At 46.0% G+C, this 18,660-nt stretch overlaps 1 protein-coding gene across 1 annotated transcript in view; it reads left to right on the top strand.

Moving 5' to 3' along the window:
• fntb (farnesyltransferase, CAAX box, subunit beta) overlaps positions 1-18,660 on the top strand; it is a 110,791-nt gene that overhangs the window by 28,502 nt on the left and 63,629 nt on the right. The window contains exons 3-4 of the mRNA XM_078233397.1: positions 7,152-7,224; positions 16,247-16,338. Of these exons, the coding sequence (XP_078089523.1) occupies positions 7,152-7,224; positions 16,247-16,338 (165 nt within the window). The remainder of the gene's footprint in view (positions 1-7,151; positions 7,225-16,246; positions 16,339-18,660) is intronic.

The raw sequence follows: 18,660 nt of genomic DNA, 5'->3' as shown, positions 1-18,660 counted from the left end.
GCCATTCGGCCCATCGAGTCTGTACAGACCACAGTCCCGCCCAGTCCCTATCCCCGTAACCCCACACATTTACCCTGATAATCCCCCTGACACTCGGGTAAATTTAGCATGGCCAATCCACCTAACCCACACATCTTTGGAGTGTGGGAGGAAACCGGAGCACCCGGAGGAAACCCACGCAGACACGGGGAGAAAGTGCAAACTCCACACAGACAGTGACCCGAGGCCATAATTGAACCTGGGTCTCTGGCGCTGTGAGGCAGCAGTCTCTGAGGGAGAATTTAGCACAGCTAATCCACCTAACCAGCACATCTTAGAAGAGAAGGGGAAAACTTTATAAAACGGATCTGAAAAATCAGGAAACAAAATGCCGTCTGATATTCATTCAAAGGCTTAGATATTTCAATTTGAGAAGCCTGTATCTTGCCAGGTTTCTGGACCATTTTGGACTTCTTGTTATTGCCAATTTCAGCTGACAAGAATGTTCAGTATCTTCTCTCAGAGCTGCTGTATTTTTAGACCTGCGACTACGTGAGTTAAATAGAAAATGCGTTACACGGTGGGTTGTAAAGAAATTACAGAACAGTCCACCAGGAGATACTTGGGCTGATGGTGCTGTGCCATCAGTAAGCTCTGATGATGCATTTACCTATGTTGTCCCTCTAGAAACCAAGCTATTAAAAAGCGGAGGCTGTCACTGTGATCAGAAATCTGATGCCTCTGACCTTTCAGTTTCTATTAAAGCTGCAGAATTGCTGCAGATGAAACCATAAGTGACGTTAACTGGATACTGGGCCATTACACCACAGGCCACAATGACTCATGCAGTGAACTGGAGATCGCAGGATTTGAGTTTATTTGAGTTCCCCAGAGTTAAGTTTGCATCTTTCGCTTTCATTCGCCATTGCCTTGTACCTCCATCTAAATATTTAGATTTGTTTTCTGTAGCGAACTAGGATTGTCCCTGTAATTGCTGATCGCGTGCAGGGGAAGAACTGTTCGAGATCCACCTCAAACTGGTTTGAAATTTTAAGCAACTGTGATGACGCCGCTATCTTGGAAGGTCCCAAGGCTCAATTCCCTGTCCGTTGGTTCAGTTCCTCCTGTGCGAATAAATCATAAGGCACTGCTTCCATGACCATGGACCAGGAAAAGAAAACATTCTTGTTGTTTGCCTTCCCTGTTTGCATCTGCACATTTGTCCCCGTTCCTAACCACCCCCCAAGCATGTTGGACTGTTCGTTGACATTGAAGTGAATCACGATAGGGCCCCCCCCATACCGAAAACCTACTGGATGGGTGCGGGGGGGGGGGGGGGGGGGGGGTGTGCGCTGACTTCCGTTTGGGGGAGATGCGGGGGGGTCTGTTCCTGTGGGAAGGTGGAGTCTGTTCCCATCAGGGGGTGGTCTGTTCCCGTGGGGGGGGGGGGTGCTGTTCCCATGGGGAGGTGTAGGGGGAGTAGGCCTGAACCCATGGGGAGGTGTAGGGGGAAGGGGTGCTGTTCCCGTGGGGTAGTGGTTGGGGGGGATGGGGTGTTCCTCCTTTTATTTTCTTTCTCAATCAACACCCTTTATAAAAAGGTTCTTTCAAGAGTCTTCGTTGCAGGTGTCCACCCCTTCACTTTTCTTTTCAAAAAGCTGGCAGCACAATGGCGGGCTACACTCCGCTTTCCCGCCCCAGCTGACACTTTGGAGCAATTCGGGAAATTCTGCCCAGTTTGGTTTCCCTGATGGTGAAGTGTATCTCGTCCCAGGATAAACCCTGTGCGAGGGGCAGGGAGGTGAGCTGCTCTGAACTCAGCACGGTTTGTCTCTCTGGTGCCTTTATGTAATTTATTTTGTATTAATGCAAGGGTATCATTTGAAAACTCTTGTAACTGCAATAAATTGGTTATTATATTCAAGTGACACTTTAACAAAGGCTCCTGTAAATTGCATTTTTGAGCCTCATTTCAGTAATTTAGTCTGCTAATGTTCAAGTGCTCAGGGACTTGGAAATAGCACTGGATGACTGGACGCTGAACAGAGTCTCTCTGGTCCCAACTTGAGCAGTTATTGGTTCCCTGTAAACAAATCCGGTAAGTGGGTGTTAAGACTGAACATTATTGGGATTTAAATCCCTCAAACGACTGAACATTTTAATAACTTGCTCTGCGGAGCTACATTTCCAGCTCCCTAATTGCTTGGCCAAACAAAATCTAAATGCATATTGTGTGTTTCTGTGTACTAATGACGCAATCCTAGAAGCATCAAAGCTAGGAGCAGAAGTAGACCATTCAGCCCTTCGAGCCTGCTCTGCTGTTCAGTATGATCAGGGCTGATCCTCCGTCTTAATGCCATACTCCAGTGCTCTCCCTTGACACCTTTAGATTCTAGAAATCTATCTATTTCTTTCTTGAATACATTTAGTGACTTGGCCTCCACAATCTTGAATGGTAAAGACTTGCACAAGTTCATCACCCTCTGAGTGAAGAAGTTTCACATCTCCTCAGTCTGAAATGGCTGATCCTGCATCCTGAGACTGTGACCGCCGCCCACCAACCAGAGGAAACATTCCTGCATCCAGTCTGTCCTGCCCTGGCAGAATTTGTATGTTTCAATGAGATCCCCTCTCATGGGCACGGTGACACAATGGTTAGCACAGCTGCCTCACAGCGCCAGGGACCTGGGTTCAATTCCAGCCTCGGATGACTGTCTGTGTGTGGAGTCTGCACATTCTCCCTGTGTCTGTGTGGGTTTCCCCCCACAGTCCAAAGATGTGCAGGTTAGGTGGATTGGCCATGCTAAATTGCCCATTAGTATCCCAAGATGTGTAGGTTAAATGGATTAGCCATGGTAAATGTGTGGGGTTACAGGGATATGGTAGAGTTGAGGGCCTGGGGAAGGTACCCTGTCAGAGAGTCAGTGCAGACTCAATAGGCCGAATAGCCTCCATCTGCACTGTAGGAATTCTATGGGATTCCGTGATTCTAAACTCCAGTGAATACAGGCGTATCCACCATCATGCCTTTAAATGAAGTTCCCCAATCTATTTTAGCCAACCTTATACCTTCATAGTTTCCTTTGTTTAGCTTTAAGACCCTAGTTTCGAATCAGACTACTTCACTTTCCATTCTTATGAAGAATTCTCTCATGTTACGGTCACTGTTCCCTAAAGCAGCCCGCACAACACGATCATTAATTAATCCCTTCTCATTGCACAATATCAAATCTAGGATAGTATGTTCCCTACTTGGTTCCTTGACTTACTGGTCTAAAAGAAATCTCTCTCTCTCACTCCAGGAATTCATCTGCCACAGTATTATTATTCATGTGGTTAGCCCAGTCTATACGTAACTTAAGTTCACCCTTGTTACATGCATCTCTAATTTCCTTTCCAAAGCCATCCCATACGTGCTGGTTAGGTGGATTGGCCATAGTAAATTCTCCCTCAGACGCTGGAGTGTGGCGACTGGGGGATTTTCACAGTAACTTCATTGCAGTGTTAATGTGAGCCTACTTATGACACTAATAAATAAACATTTTTTTTACTGTTTTGGAGGCCGATAGACAACTCCCACTGATGTTTATTTTCTGTCCCTTGTTGCTTCTTAACTCCACCCAGACTGATTCTACATCTTGCTTTTCTGAGCCAATACCCTCTCACTATTGCACTGATTTAATCCTTAACTATTAACGCCACCCCTACCATATCCCTGTAACCCCACACATTTACCATGGCTAATCCATCTAACCTACATATCTTGGGATACTAATGGGCAATTTAGCATGGCCAATCCACCTAACCTGCACATCTTTGGACTGTGGGGGGAAACCCACACAGACTTCCTTCCTAAATTTCGAGTACCCTTGGATATTCAGTTCCCAGCTTTGGTCACCCTGCAGCCGTGTCTCTGTAATTGCAATCCTTCCGTAGGGATAAGTTTCTTTTGTGGAGAGTGAAATTATTTTTTGAGAAGAACCCCCTCTGTCTTTGTTTCTGAGCTTTGCAGCAACTTGGTTGAAAGACCAGGGTACCTATTTCGCAGGCCAGTGATACTCAAAGCACTATCGCGATACTTCCTCTTGAGATTTATTTTCCTCTACTTCATAAGAACATAAGAAATAGGAGCAGGAGTAGGCCATCTAGCCCCTCGAGCCTGCCCCGCCATTCAATAAGATCATGGCTGATCTGACGTGGATCAGTACCACTTACCCGCCTGATCCCCATAACCTTTAATTCCCTTACCGATCAGGAATCCATCCATCCGCGCTTTAAACATATTCAGCGAGGTAGCCTCCACCACCTCAGTGGGCAGAGAATTCCAGAGATTCACCACCCTCTGGGAGAAGAAGTTCCTCCTCAACTCTGTCTTAAACCGACCCCCCTTTATTTTGAGGCTGTGTCCTCTAGTTTTATCTTCCTTACTAAGTGGAAAGAATCTCTCCGCCTCCACCCTATCCAGCCCCCGCATTATCTTATAAGTCTCCATAAGATCCCCCCTCATCCTTCTAAACTCCAACGAGTACAAACCCAATCTCCTCAGCCTCTCCTCATAATCCAAACCCCTCATCTCCGGTATCAACCTGGTGAACCTTCTCTGCACTCCCTCCAATGCCAATATATCCTTCCTCATATAAGGGGACCAATACTGCACACAGTATTCCAGCTGCGGCCTCACCAATGCCATGTACAGGTGCATCAAGACATCCCTGCTTTTATATTCTATCCCCTTCGCAATATAGGCCAACATCTTCAGCGGGATGATATTAATCCCTGCAGAACCATTGATAATCATGAAGGTCTCTCAAATCCTAATGAACTTTTTCAGGTCTAATGTAATCCGTAATCCATAATCTGAACATCTACCTGCTTGATAGAATTCTTGTGTTTCCTTCCTCCAACTGAGTGACAGATTTCACACACTACTCCTGCCGTGGAGTTGCTTTTCTCACTTTGGGACTCTGCTACCTGCTGTGACTGTGGCATAATGTTGGGATGTGGAATTTCCACAAAATTGACCTCTATTAATTCCATAATCATAGAATCCAACAGTGAAGAAGGAGGCCATTCGGCCCATCGTGTCTGCACCAACAACAATCCCACCCAGATCCTATGCCCACAACCCCACACATTTACCCCGCTAATCCCTCTGATCTACACGTCCCGGGACACTAAGGGCCAATTTAGCACGGCCAACCAATCTAACCCGCACATCTTTGGAAATCATAGAAACCCTACAGTGCAGAAAGAGGCCATTTGGCCCATCGAGTCTGCACCGACCACAATCCCACCCAAGCCCTACCCCCATATCCCTACATATTTATCCAATAATCCCTCTAACCTACGCATCTCAGGACACTAAGGGCAATTTTAGCATGGCCAATCAACCTAACCCGCACATCTTTGGACTGTGGGAGGAAACCGGAGCACCCGGAGGAAACCCACGCAGACACTGGGAGAATGTGTAAACTCCGCACAGACTGTGACCCAAGTCGGGAATCGAACCCGGGTCCCTGGCACTGAGGCAGCAGTGTCACTGTACCGCCCTATGTGGCACTATGTGGCTTGTATAATTTTGCAAGCTCTCCTAATTCAGTTGATAAATGGTTTGAGCTTTGATCTTGCAGGTTACGACTTCCTCTCAACATGCTTATGCGTTTGTGATTTGCCACATGCTCCATCCAGCCTATGCATTGTCCAGAATATGTTTTTATACTACTTTGCCAGGGATATTTTATTCTGCTCATATGTAACAATGGTGCAGAGTCACATGCTGTCAGCTGAGTACAATGAACTAAGTGTTGTATGTTTCACTTCTGTTTCGCAACTGTGGCTAAACAAGATCATTTTGCCCAATTTAAGACTTTAAATACTAATAAGCTTTTCAGTTCCTTGAAATTCATCTAATAAACTGAGATGGGCTTGGAAATAGTCACACATATAACAATGTTCCGCATTATGAAATCCTTGCTCGTGGCTGTTAAATGAGTTCTGTTTTTGGGCTTCCACACCTGAAATCTATTGCAAATTCTGGGAGGAAACATTAAATTTCCAGTTTTTAAAGAATTTTGTGGCCAGCTCTCACTTTTATCAAGTGAATCATAGAATCCCTACAGTGCAGAAAGAGGCCATTCAGCCCATTGAGTCTGCACAGGCTCGATTCCCGTAATCCCACATATTTACCCTGCTAATCCCCTGAAACTAGGGCTAATTTAGCATGGCCAATCAACCTAACCTGCACATCTTTGGAGTGTGGCAGGAATCCGGAGCACCCGGAGGAAAGTCACGCAGACATGGGAAGAACGTGCAAACTCCACACAGATAGTGACCCGAGGTCAGAATCGAACCCGGGTCTCTGGCGCTGAGGCAACAGTGCCAATCACTGTGCCACCGTGCTACCCTTGGAGCAGCGAGGGCTGAGGGGGGGGATCTGATTAAGCTGTATAAAATTATGAGGGGCTTAGACAGGAAGCAACTGTTCCCCCTAAGCAGAGGGTCAGTAACCAGGGGGCATAGATTTAACTTAAGGGGCTGGAGGTTTGTAGGAGAAGTGAGGAAAAAAAACCTTTTCACCCAGAGGGTGATGGAAATCTCAAACTCAATGCCTGAAAGAGTGGTAGAGGTGGAAGCTCTCACAACATTTTAAGAAGTATTTAGATGAACGCTTGAAACACCATAACACGCAAGGCTATGGGCCAAGTGCTGGAAAATTAGAATAAATAGGTGCTCAATGGCCAGCACAGACATGATGGCCCGAAGGGCCTCTTTCGGTGCTGTAAAACTCTGACTCTCTGAATCACTATTTCCATTAGGTGTGTAACATATAAACTCGCATTATGCTGCAATCTAAACGCAATGTGTTTAGGCTCAGAGTTGTTAAGTGGCAGGACTGTAATGTCCTTTCTATTGGATGTAAGAATGCAAGATATTTAAAGTTTACAAAACTGGATGGTAAAAGATGCAGTGCGTCCATCCATGGTCTGGCCTGGGACCTTGTACTGCAAAATTATGCACTTTGCAGTCTGCAGTTGTCTATGAACCCTCAAACTGGAACGTTGAGTACAGCCCGAATGTATTAATGAAAATATGAATTATACAACAGCCCGTAGAGGTTCAGTGCTGCCTAGTTATCTGCATTGGTTGATTCTGTCGTGTCTGCTGTTTTCCAGGCCTACCCTTCAAAGGGAGAAACATTTCCAGTACTTGAAGAAAGGTCTGAGGCACCTCTCGGAGTCGTACTCGGTAAGATTTCAAGCGGGGGCGGTGGAGGGGGAAGGATCGTGCACCTTGGATTTTTAACGTGCAGATTCAATGTGAAGTTTGGAACTTAGCTGTTGATGTGTGATTAAAATTAATCATGGAATCCATACAGTGCAGAAGGAGGCCACTTGGTACATCAAGCCTGAACCGACAACAATCCCACCCAGGCCCTATCCCTGTAACCCTACATATTTAGAACAAAGAACAGTACAGTACAGGAGCAGGCCCTTCGACCCATCAAGTCTGTGCTGACACAGATGCTTCTCTAATCTAATTTTTCTTGCCTCTACATGGTCCATATCCCTTTATTTCCTGCCTATTCATGTATCTATCCAGATGCCTCTTGAACGTTGTTACAGAATCTGCTTCCCCACCTCCGGCAGCGTGTTCCAGGCATTCACCACCCTCAGTGTGAAAAACTTACCCCTTGCATCTTTTTCAAACTCCCCCCTCTCACTTTCAACCCGTGCCCCCGAGTAATTGACCCTTCGACCCTGGGAAAAAGACTCTGACTATCCACTCTATCCAAGCCTGTCATAATCTTGTAAACCTCATTCGCCAACAATCCAAGTTTGTTCAACCTTTCTTCTTCTTTACCCTGCTAGTCTCTCTGACACTAAGGGGTGATTTAGCATGGCTAGTCAACGTAACCCGCACATCTTTGGACTGTGGGAGGAAACTGGAGCACCCGAAGGAAACCCACGCAGAAATGGGGAGAACGTGCAAACTCCGCACAGACAGTGACCTGAGGCCGGAATTGAACCCGGGTCCCTGTGAGGCAGCAGTACTAACCACTGTGCCGCTCCATGCATTGTTTTATCGGGGTACACTGATTTTCACTTTGCTTTCAACCATTTAGCATTATTTGAAAATGTAGAACAAAAAACTAGCTAGTGCTTTGTACAGATCCTGTACAAGAACAGCTTCATTTTCAATTCTTTGTACTCTTGGAGAATATTATGAGGAAGTGGCAGGAGCGTCATAAATTAACAATATGATAGGGCAGAGTGAAAGCGATTATTATTACGAACTTGGCCATCATTTTAACTGTCTATAATGTGGTTAGTCCGATAAACTGGCAGGGTTTTATGGGCTCCGACAACATAATCAAGGTGGGAGGGTGTGGGAGGCAGCTTCCCCTCTCTCCGGACACGAGTCTCCCACTGCAAGCAATCCACAGTCCACTGACTGAGCTCAGGTGTTAATTGGATCCCAAGCCAGATGCAGTAAAATGAAACCAGGCACTAATCCTTTTCCTTGATAATAGGTTTATTTACAGAACGCAGTGGTACATATGTCTGCCTTCTAACCTGTCACCCACAGTGTTCTAGCAGCCTCTATTTACACTCATTCTGAATGACAATGGCTAATTGGTAAATTACCTTTAAGTGATAGCTCCCATCTCACTTTATGCTCTGTTGAATATGCCAGTAAAATGGGCACTAATAGATCAAATGAATAAAGTCTCTGTTCATAGGTGCTCTAGGTACTTAATTTGACAATGCCCTTCACAGTCTCTTAGCCTTAAGGGGAGGCGATGGCCAAGTGGTATAATCGCTAGACTATTAATCCAGAAACTCAGCTAATGTTCTGGGGACCCGGGGTCAAATCCCGCCACGGCAGATGGTGGAATTTGAGTTTAATAAAAAATATTATCTGGAATTAAAAATCTGCTGATGACCATGAAACCATTGCCAATTGTCGGAAAAACCCATCAGGTTCACTAATGTCCTTTTAGGGAAGGAAATCTGCCGTCCTTACCTGGTCTGGCCTACATGTGACTCCAGAGCCAGTGCAATGTGGTTGACTCTCAACTGCCCTCAGGCGACTAGGGATGGGCAATAAATGCTGGCCCAGCCAGCGACGCCCATGTCCCATGAATGAATTTTTAAAAAAATGATGAACATATCTTTAACATCCAGTCTCCACTTTCAGCACCGACAGAAGTAGATTTTGAACCTCACTGACCCAAAGGCTCGCTTTCAATTCAGGACAGTGGGGAGGATTCTCTGGCCTCCCTGCTGTGGTATTTCTTGGCTGTTTGCTGGGGGCAGAATTCTCTGGTCCTGTCGCTATCATTGGGAATTCCCGTTGAAGCCACCTCATGCTGCCAGGAGACCCGCGGGTGGGGGTGTGCTGCCAGTGGGAGAATTCTGACCAGTGAAAGCAGTTCAGGAACAGAGACTGACATGCGCAGGCTCACGAGCATTTCTAGTTTGAGTAGTGGAGAATTTTAGCAGTAAGTTGATGGGATGTGTGACCAGCAAATGTGGCCTGACTTGGGGTGAATTCCACAACTGTTCTTCCTTTGATTCTTTGATTATAAATATTATAGTCACAATGTCTCTGTGAATTATCTTCACATATGTCCCTCTCAAGTGTGAAATACAGTAGATATGCAACCAGAGGCGGGGGGGGGGGGGTGGGGGGAATCCTTTTTGTAGTGAAGCAAATTTTACCACCGTTGTATCTGAATGCATTTTGTACCCGGAGATTTAATCTAAAGTTAAAGTTTATTTATTAGTCACAAGTAGGCTTGCACTGCAATGAAGTTACTGTGAAAATCCCCTAGTTGCCACACTCCAGTGCCTGTTCAGGTACACTGAGGAAGAACTTAGCATGGCCAATGCACCTATCCAGCACACCTTTTGGACTGTGGGAGGAAACCGGAACACCTGGAGGAAACCCACGCAGACACGGGGATAATGTGCAAACTCCACACAGACAGTGACCCGAGGCCGGAATCAGTCCCTGGCGCTGTGAGGCAGCAGTGCTAACCACTGTGCCACCGTGCCGCCCATCTGCTTTTCCTTTGAATATTATTTTATGCTCGACATCTGTGAGACAGCTTCCGCAGCAGTATTCCCATTTTGGAAGGTGCCGAAAACATTTTATTATTAAATCTCGAGGTGGAAAATACATTCAGACTCAATGGTGGTGATAAAATTAGCTTTACTATAAACTGTCAAAATAGATTTTTTTTTTCCCATTGGCACTTAACTTGACTGCACATCTTTTGGATGTTATTTTGATTTGGTATTGAGGATTACACTATTGAGTGTGATTTGAATGCTTGTGCTGAAGGTGGATACTGGCCCAGATTTTGCAGTCAGTAGCAAACAAAGATTTAGCAATGTTCAAAATTGATTGTGGCATCGATTTTCTATTAAGACTTCAGTTTCTTTGTGGTGCCACCTGTACAGGATCTCCGGTATCTAGAAATAGTGAAATCATCCGAGCACTGAGTCAGATCGAAGAATTAATTCTCTCAGGTAGCAAACTCGGAAATAAAAGGCAGTGGTTATCATTCAGTTTCACAGAGAGGGAAATAAAGATTGGGACATAAAGAGAGTGTAAATTAGAAACTATAATCATTTTTATATTTAAAAAATCTGTACTTTTAAAAATAGAATCATAGAATCCCTTCAGTGCAAAAGTGGCCGTTTGGCCCATTGTATCTGCACCGACTCTCTCTTGCCCTATTCCTGTAGCCCCACGCATTTACCGTCTAACCTACAGATCTTTGGACACAAAGGGTAATTTAGCATGGCCAATCCACCTAACCTACATATCTTTGGACCCTAAGGGGCAATTTAGCATGGCCAATCCACCTAACCTACATATCTTTGGACCCTAAGGGGCAATTTAGCATGGTCAACCCATCAAACCAGCACATCTTTGAACTGTAGGAGGAAACCCACACAGACGCAGGGAGAATGTGCAAACTCCACACAGTCATCCAAGGCTGGAATTGAACCCGGGTCCCTGGCGCTGTGAGGCAGCAGTGCTAACCACTGTGCCACCCCGGGATTCTTGTCTTGGAGGGAGTGATACTCCAGACTTGTAAAATTAGTATTTTGGGACCAGAAAAGTTTATGGGTTACAATAATGTTATAGAATATACTGCACCTCATTCAGCAAGCTTTTAAATGTAAATATTTTGATGGGAATTTACAGGAAATGTAGTGCATAAAAAGAAATAAAGTCTGCATCGAATGACTGATTCTGTGGATTTGTGATGTTTACAACATTGTGCCCTGTGGGGGAGCATGGGTGTGATTAATACTGATTTCTGCACTTATGCATCCAAATGTGTGAGTGCCGGTGCCGGAAGTCGCTGTCAGTCTTGTACAGTAAAAACCACGGAAACTGACGGTTGTGATGATCATTACAACCTGCAAGCCATTGATTTGATTGTTCTAATATTGTGCTCAATTCTATCAAACAAACCTTTACCAGGTTATTCAAGAAGATGTCTGCTTCCAAACAGCAACACTAGTGATTTGTAGTGTGTATTTCTGGGGGGGCGGGGGGGGGGGGGGGGGGGGGGGGGGGTACATTGCCTCTGTTGGATTACGAGAGGGAGAAATGACAGATTCAAATTGCAAAAACTTTAAGATAATATAGTAATCAACGGTGACAATTTTAAACACTGGGGGCAGTTCTCCCATCCCGCTGAGCTAATTTTTTGGCGCAGTGGGCAGGGAGAACCACGCACCAGCCAATTGTGGGATTCCCGCGAGCCCCCGTATCGCGTTTGTGTCTCCCAAGGCAGGATTTCTGGCAGCGTCTGCACGGTACCGGAAATCAGCTGGGAGGTGGGGCTAGCATTTAAATAGTATTTTACATGCTATTTAAATACTATTAGCAGGCCCAGGACTGAATTCTCCGCACCTGCTAGCATCTCCCACCCAGCCGAAGTTTTTGACTCCAGCGGGGAATACAGTAGCTCCCCACTTTCGGGCCCCCCGAAATCTAATGATATTCGCGTTAGTGGCCTTTCCAGCCTCGGTCACTGTCTATGTGGAGTTTGCACATTCTCCCCGTACCTGCGTGGGTTTCCTCCCACAGTCCAAAGATGTGTGGGTTGGGTTGATTTGCCAGGCTAAATTGCCCCTTAGCGTCAGGGGGATTAACAGGGTAATATTCGAGAAAAAATATGTTTACAGAGAATATTCCACTAGGTGGCAAGGTGAGCAGTCGTGGTAGCAGAGTTACGGGGATAGGGCCTGGGTGGGATTGTGGTTGGTACAGACTCGATGGGCCGAATTGCCTCCTTCTGTACTGTAGGGATTCTATGGGATTCTTTGCATTGCACAGTGTGGGAAATTCTAGTGTGAACTCCCACTGAAAAACCAGCATGAATTCCAGTTTTCTCGCGAATTCGACACTTGGAATTTTTGGGGGAGAATTGCCCCCACTTTGTCCACCTGATGCTTGTTCTGTTCCTTCACTTTATCTAACAGAAATGAGTTAAAGGAGCGTTTAGTCCAAGTGATCCACTACAGATTAAATGCATTTAATCCTTTAGAGATTGCCGTACTATTTAAAGCTTAATGTAATCTTCCATGATGGCTGGCAGGTTCTCAATTGAACAGCTGAGCTCTGAAGAGTAGGACGGTTCCAGGTTCTTCACCAGTTTTGATCCTTGTTCCATTTTGTCTGCTGATATTATCAGTGGTGGCAATGAGACTACTAGAGTTGGCCTTAGTGACTCTGATTTAGGAAGAATAATTTAGATGGATTGGCCATGCTAAATTGCCCCTTAGTGTCGGGGGGCGAGCTAAGGTAAATGCATGGGGTTATGGGGATAGGGCTTGGGTGGGATTGTGGTCGGTGCAGCCTCGATGGGCCGAATGGCCTCCTGCTGCACTGTAGGATTCTATGAATAATATCAGCAAGGATTCCGGCTGTACATGGGTATCCAGAAACCTCTGCTGTTGCTGTGCGGATGTCAGTGTAAGATGAGGACATGTTGGGATTTAGCTATAATTCCCCTCCCCTGCTTGCTAACTAACCTTGTTCACAAATGATTCATGGCCACTATGATTGAAAGCTCAAAGGAACCACAAAACCATATCGCATCGACAAGAACTGTAACAAAGGCAAACAAATTTACTAAAGAAGTGTTTTTGAAACCGAAGTGCTCCAGAAATGCAATGCAAAAGACAAATAACATTAGAATGAAAAGTAGTTCAGAAATAGGAGCAATAAAACATGTGAGGCAGACTGGAGGAGTTTAAAATACACAGACAGGATAAATGAGGTTGGTGAGCTTGTTGGCACAAGTCAGCACATGAGACTTGGTTCAAACGAAGTGGAGGAATGGGCACTTTAGCTGCAATATGATTCGCAAAGATTGGAAAGAGAAAATGGGAGGAGGTGTTAGTATTTGTCTGGTAGTAAAGATACTGTTACACCACTAGAAATAGATGATGTCCTGGACGATTCAAAGGCGGAACCTATTTGTGTAGAACTGGGTGTATACGATAGGCCGTCTAATAGTGAGAAGGAATTAGAGGAGCAAACTTGCCGGCAAATTGCACAAGTTTACAACAATTTTAGAGTTGTGATTATCGGGAACTACAATTGCCCTAATGTAGACTAGGGAAATAGCGGTGTAAAGAGCAAAGAAGTGGAGGATTTCCTGAAATATGCACCACAGAAATCTCTTGATCAGCGTGTTTGCAATCCGCAAGTATGAAGTTTAACGTTTATTTATTAGTGTCACAAGTAGGCTTAGTGCAATTCAGGCCTTCACCCCTCTCCCAGGCAACAGCCTGAGACTAAACCAGACTGTTCTTCACAAAGAGCAAAGAACAATGAAAAGTACAGCACAGGAACAGGCCCTTTGGCCTTCCAAGCCTGCGCCGATCATACGCACTTATGGAGTCTATATCCTTCCATTCCCATTCTATTCATATATTCATCTAGTGGCCCTTAAATGCCGCTATCGTACCTGCTCCCACCACCTGGGCAGTGCGTTCCAGACATTCACCACCCTCTGTGTAAAAATACTTGCCTCTCACCTCTCCTCTAAACTTTTCCCTACTCACCTATGTCCTCTAGTACTTGACTTTTCTACCCGAGGAAAGACCATCCAATCTGTCCGTGCCATTCATAATCTTGTAAACCTCCATCAGGTCACGCCTCAACCTCCGTCGTTCCAGAAATTATTAGAATAGTTTTGTTAGCAACATCAAAGGAAACCCAAAGTTTTTTAAAAATAAATCTGTGAATAGTAAAAGCCAGGAAAAAGCTGGGGAAGATTATGGGACCAAAAAGATTATGGGACCCAGCTGTAAGTGAGTACTTTGCTTCTGTTTTCACTACGCAAGAAGATGCTGTCAATGTCACAATGAAGGAGGAGGCAATAGAAAAATTGGATGGGATAAAAAGTAGCCAGAGGGGAGGGAGTTAAAGGTTAGCAGCACTCAAAAGGAAAAAATTCACCTGGTCCAGATGGGATGTATCCTGGATCACTGAGGGGAGGTTGAGGTTAAAATTGTGGAGGCTCTTGGGAGTCTTCCAGTGCTCCTCGGATATGCAAATTGTACCAAAGGACTGGAGCATGGCCAATGTTACACCTGTCAAAAAGTGGGGGGATAAAGCCTGCAATTGAAGGCCAGTCAGCCTCATGTCAGTGTTGTGGAAACTGAGACACAAACTGGAACAAAATTGAAAACAGACTGGTTAATAAATGAGTACATTGAACGCTGCTTCTCGTTAAGAGGCGCAGTGTCACCATGCACTGTTAGCCATGCGCGCACACACACGCACTCTCAGGTGCCCTAGTCTGCAGCAATGCCCATGCTGGGCTGCATGTTGAAACCTGTTTCAAAGAACAAAGAAAATTACAACACAGGAATAGACCCTTCGGCCCTCCAAGCCTGCACTGACCATGCTGCCCAACTGAACTAAAACCCCCTACCCTTCCAGGGACCCGTATCCCTCTCTTCCCATCCTATTCACGTATTTGTCAAAACACCCCTTAAAAGTCATCATCGTATCTGCTTGGAGGCTGCAGGATAGCTGTCTGCTTCAATGGAATCGAACCCGGGTCCCTGGCCCTGTGAGGCAGCAGTACTTGCCACCATTTTCAGATAATTATCCATTTCCCAGTCGGGCAGCACGGTGACACAGTGGTTAGCACTGGCTGCCTCACAGCGCCAGGGCGCGGTCTGTGCAGAATTTGCACGTTCTCCCCATGTCTGCGTGGGTTTCCTCCGGGTGCTCGGATTTCCTCCCATAGTCTGAAAGACATGCTGGTTAGGATGCATTGACCCAAACAGGCGCCGGACCGTGGCGAATAGGGGAATTTCACAGTGATTTCATTGCAATGTTAATGTAAGCCTTACTTGTGACTAATAAATAAACCTTAAAAAAAACTTTAAGAAAGCCATGACTGAAACTGCCTCCATTATACCATCAGTCACTGCAATCCAGGGCCGGAATTCTCCCACCCTGCCCGCCACTGGAATTCTAGCGGGTCGGGGGCAGACCACGTAAAGGTCCATTAAAGTCGGGTGGGAATCTCTGGTTTTCAAGCGAGCGCGGCCAGATCCTAATCACTCGCTGTGTTAAATAGTTTTTCCGAATGTTGCTTTTGCTGCCTTTGCCAAACACTTTAAGGCGCGGTCCTCCAGTTTATTTCGATCTACACTCCTCATCATTTTGAACACCTCTATCCAAGCTCCGCGGGAGAATAGTGCTTGCTTTGACGATCGAGACACATAATCGAAGCCACACATCCCTGGAACTATTCAGTAAATCTTTTCTGCGCCTCTCCAAAACTTTCACATCCGTCCTGAAGTGCGGTGCCCAGAATTGGATGCAGTGCTTCAGGTGAGGTTGAACCAGAATTCTATTCCTTTCTTACTAATCTGAAATATCCCAAAATACAATATTCAACCACATGTTTTCGTTTAAAACCAGCAACAAATCTTCTGTTTTCATGCTGTTTTGAGCAAGAGTATTTGGTTCTCGGTCTACAGTTCATTAGTCTGAGGATTGCTTATGTTTTCAGTATTTCTAGATGAGCATACTTTAATTGGTCAGTGCATTGGATTTGGACAAATGGGGCATAACAACTTGCATAAAAAATGCAATAATGTTTCTATCCATTTGATAATGTTCAGTAATATCAGGCATTTCTATGTTTTTTACCAGCTGTGTTCCTCTTGTTGTTATGTGGCTGTAAATAATGTTTCTGGTTTTGCTCCAGTGTTTGGATGCAAGTCGACCCTGGCTCTGTTACTGGATCCTGCACAGCTTGGAGCTTCTGGGTGAGCCAATTGACGACTGTATGGCTTCCGAGTGAGTATGCAAAGCCTCAGGTCATTTTTGATTTTGAATGCCCAATGTCCAAAATTTGGTTTTGAGTTATATTTGAAGTTGTATATTTGTACCTTGCATGGACCTAGTTTGCACTTCAACATTTTCACAAGTATCCTTGGCTTAATCTTGCAATCCCCGTCCCATCCATCTATGTTGTTGTAAGGGACAGGTTTGCACAGTAGCTGCTGATATTTCAGGGTGGGGTGTGGTGTGGTGTTACTGATTTGAGGGACTAGTGAGGCTCACTATGTTAGAAAACTCGATTAACAGTTTGGGAGAGAGAGTCTATATCTCCTACTATCTATATTGACCACTAGCCATTGACTAGAAACTGAACTGGACCAGCCATATAAACACGATGGTTGTAAGACCAGGTCAGAGGTTAGGGATCCCACTGTGAGTAACTCATCTCCTGACTCCCCAAGCCTGTCCCCACCTACAAAGTGCAAGTCCGGAGTGCGATGGAATACTCTCCACTTGACTGGATGAGTACAGCTCCAACAACACTCAAGGTGCTTGACACTATCCAGGACAAAGCAGCCCTGCTTGATTGTTACCCCTTCCACAAGCATTCAATCCCCCCCGCCACTAATGAACAGTGCCAGCAGTGTGTACCATCTACAAGATGCATTGCAGGAACTCCCCAAGGCTCAACACCTTCCAAACCTACGACCACTACCATCTAGAAGGACAAGGGCAGCAGATAGCTGGGAACACCACAAGCTGAATGTTCCCAAGTCATGCATAATTCTGACTTGGAAACATAACACTGTTCATTCAGTGTCACTGGATCAAAATCGTGGCACTACCTCCCTACCAGCATTGTGGGTGTACCTACACCCCCAGGGACTGCAGCAGTTCAAGAAGGTGGCTCACCACCGTCTTTGTGTGTGTGTGTGTGTGTGTGTGTGTGTGTGTGTGTGTGTGTGTGTACATGACAGAAGGGATATAAGAATTGGAGGGGCTTTGCTTGATTCATTGTTTTCTCTTACTATAAGTGAGCTTATACAGTTGGAACAATAAGGATTGTGAGTTAAACAATGATTTGTTCAGCACTTGAGCATGACATCCTTTATGGGCCCGATTTTACCAAAACTCGGGCGTAAAGTTGGGCATCGGGCCTATACCGCGATCTACACCCGATTCCGAGCAGATCGTGGCTTTACCGACACCCGATTCGGGCGCGGGTCCAGCCTGCGCCCGAATCGGGCGGCCCGACGATTTAAATGCATTAGCATGCGTTTAAATCGACTTAATGAACCGCACGCCCAACCCGACTGCCAAATCCCACTTTACCGTCTTCTGGTCCGTCCCGAATCCGCGCTTTTAGTGACCTGCAGAATAAAAGTCCAAAGCGGATTTCTATTCTGCAGGGGAACCTCCGAAGCCCTCTCTGCCCTTGTGAAGTCACCATCCTTCACGGACCCACCCCTGCAGCCCCCCCCCCCCCCCCCCCCCCCCGGATCAGACCCCCCCCCCCCCCCCCCCGGGAGGCACCCCCCTCGGCAGAGCACACCCCCAACCTACGTCGATCGCTGATCTCCCTCCACCATCCTTCCGTTAGCAAGATAAGCTGTATGTTCCTCAGCTAGATCCACTTTGGTCAACACAACGATGGTCCTTCTGCCATGTGGGTCCATCTGGCTCACCAAGTCAGTTACAATACTGTATTCAGCGTCTACTGAACCATCTTGGATACAAAGGATAATGAATGGTACTGGTTGATCTTCCTGGTGTTATTAGTACTGTAACATCAGGAATGGCTACCGACACCAAGGATATAATTTTTAGCATAAGCAAGGCTTACATGCAGAACCCTAATGCCATTATCCTTTGTATCCAAGATGGTTCAGTAGATGCTGAACGCAGTATTGTAACTGACTTGGTGAGCCAGATGGACCCGTCACAACACCCCCCCCCTCCCCCACCAGAGGGTGATATGGGTCCCACCACCCCCCCCCCCCCCCCCAGATGATCTGGGTCAGAGAGCTGCTCTCTCTGCTTTTTTCTCCCCGCCCGGGCGCGCTGCTTCAGATTTTTTTCGAACTGCGCGTGCGCAGTTCAGAGCTCCGATCGTTCCGGCAGCGCTAAGCACCGCCCACTGCGCGAATCGGACCGGAGCCGGCAAAACGCATATGGGCGCGCTGGAAAGAGGATTCCAGGCGCGGATCTATTTGACGCCCGGATTCAGCACTTAGACCCAAAATGGTAAAATCAGGCCCTATGTCTTGTGTCGGAGATGACATCTAAATGTGGTCACATTGCTTCCCATGCCCAGAATAGAGGCATCCAACTGAAATT

The sequence above is a fragment of the Mustelus asterias genome, chromosome 18 (genome assembly GCF_964213995.1).
Source record: "Mustelus asterias chromosome 18, sMusAst1.hap1.1, whole genome shotgun sequence".
NCBI lineage: Eukaryota > Metazoa > Chordata > Chondrichthyes > Carcharhiniformes > Triakidae > Mustelus > Mustelus asterias.
Note: the sequence above shows the minus strand (reverse complement) of the source record. Positions and strands in the feature narration are given on the sequence as shown.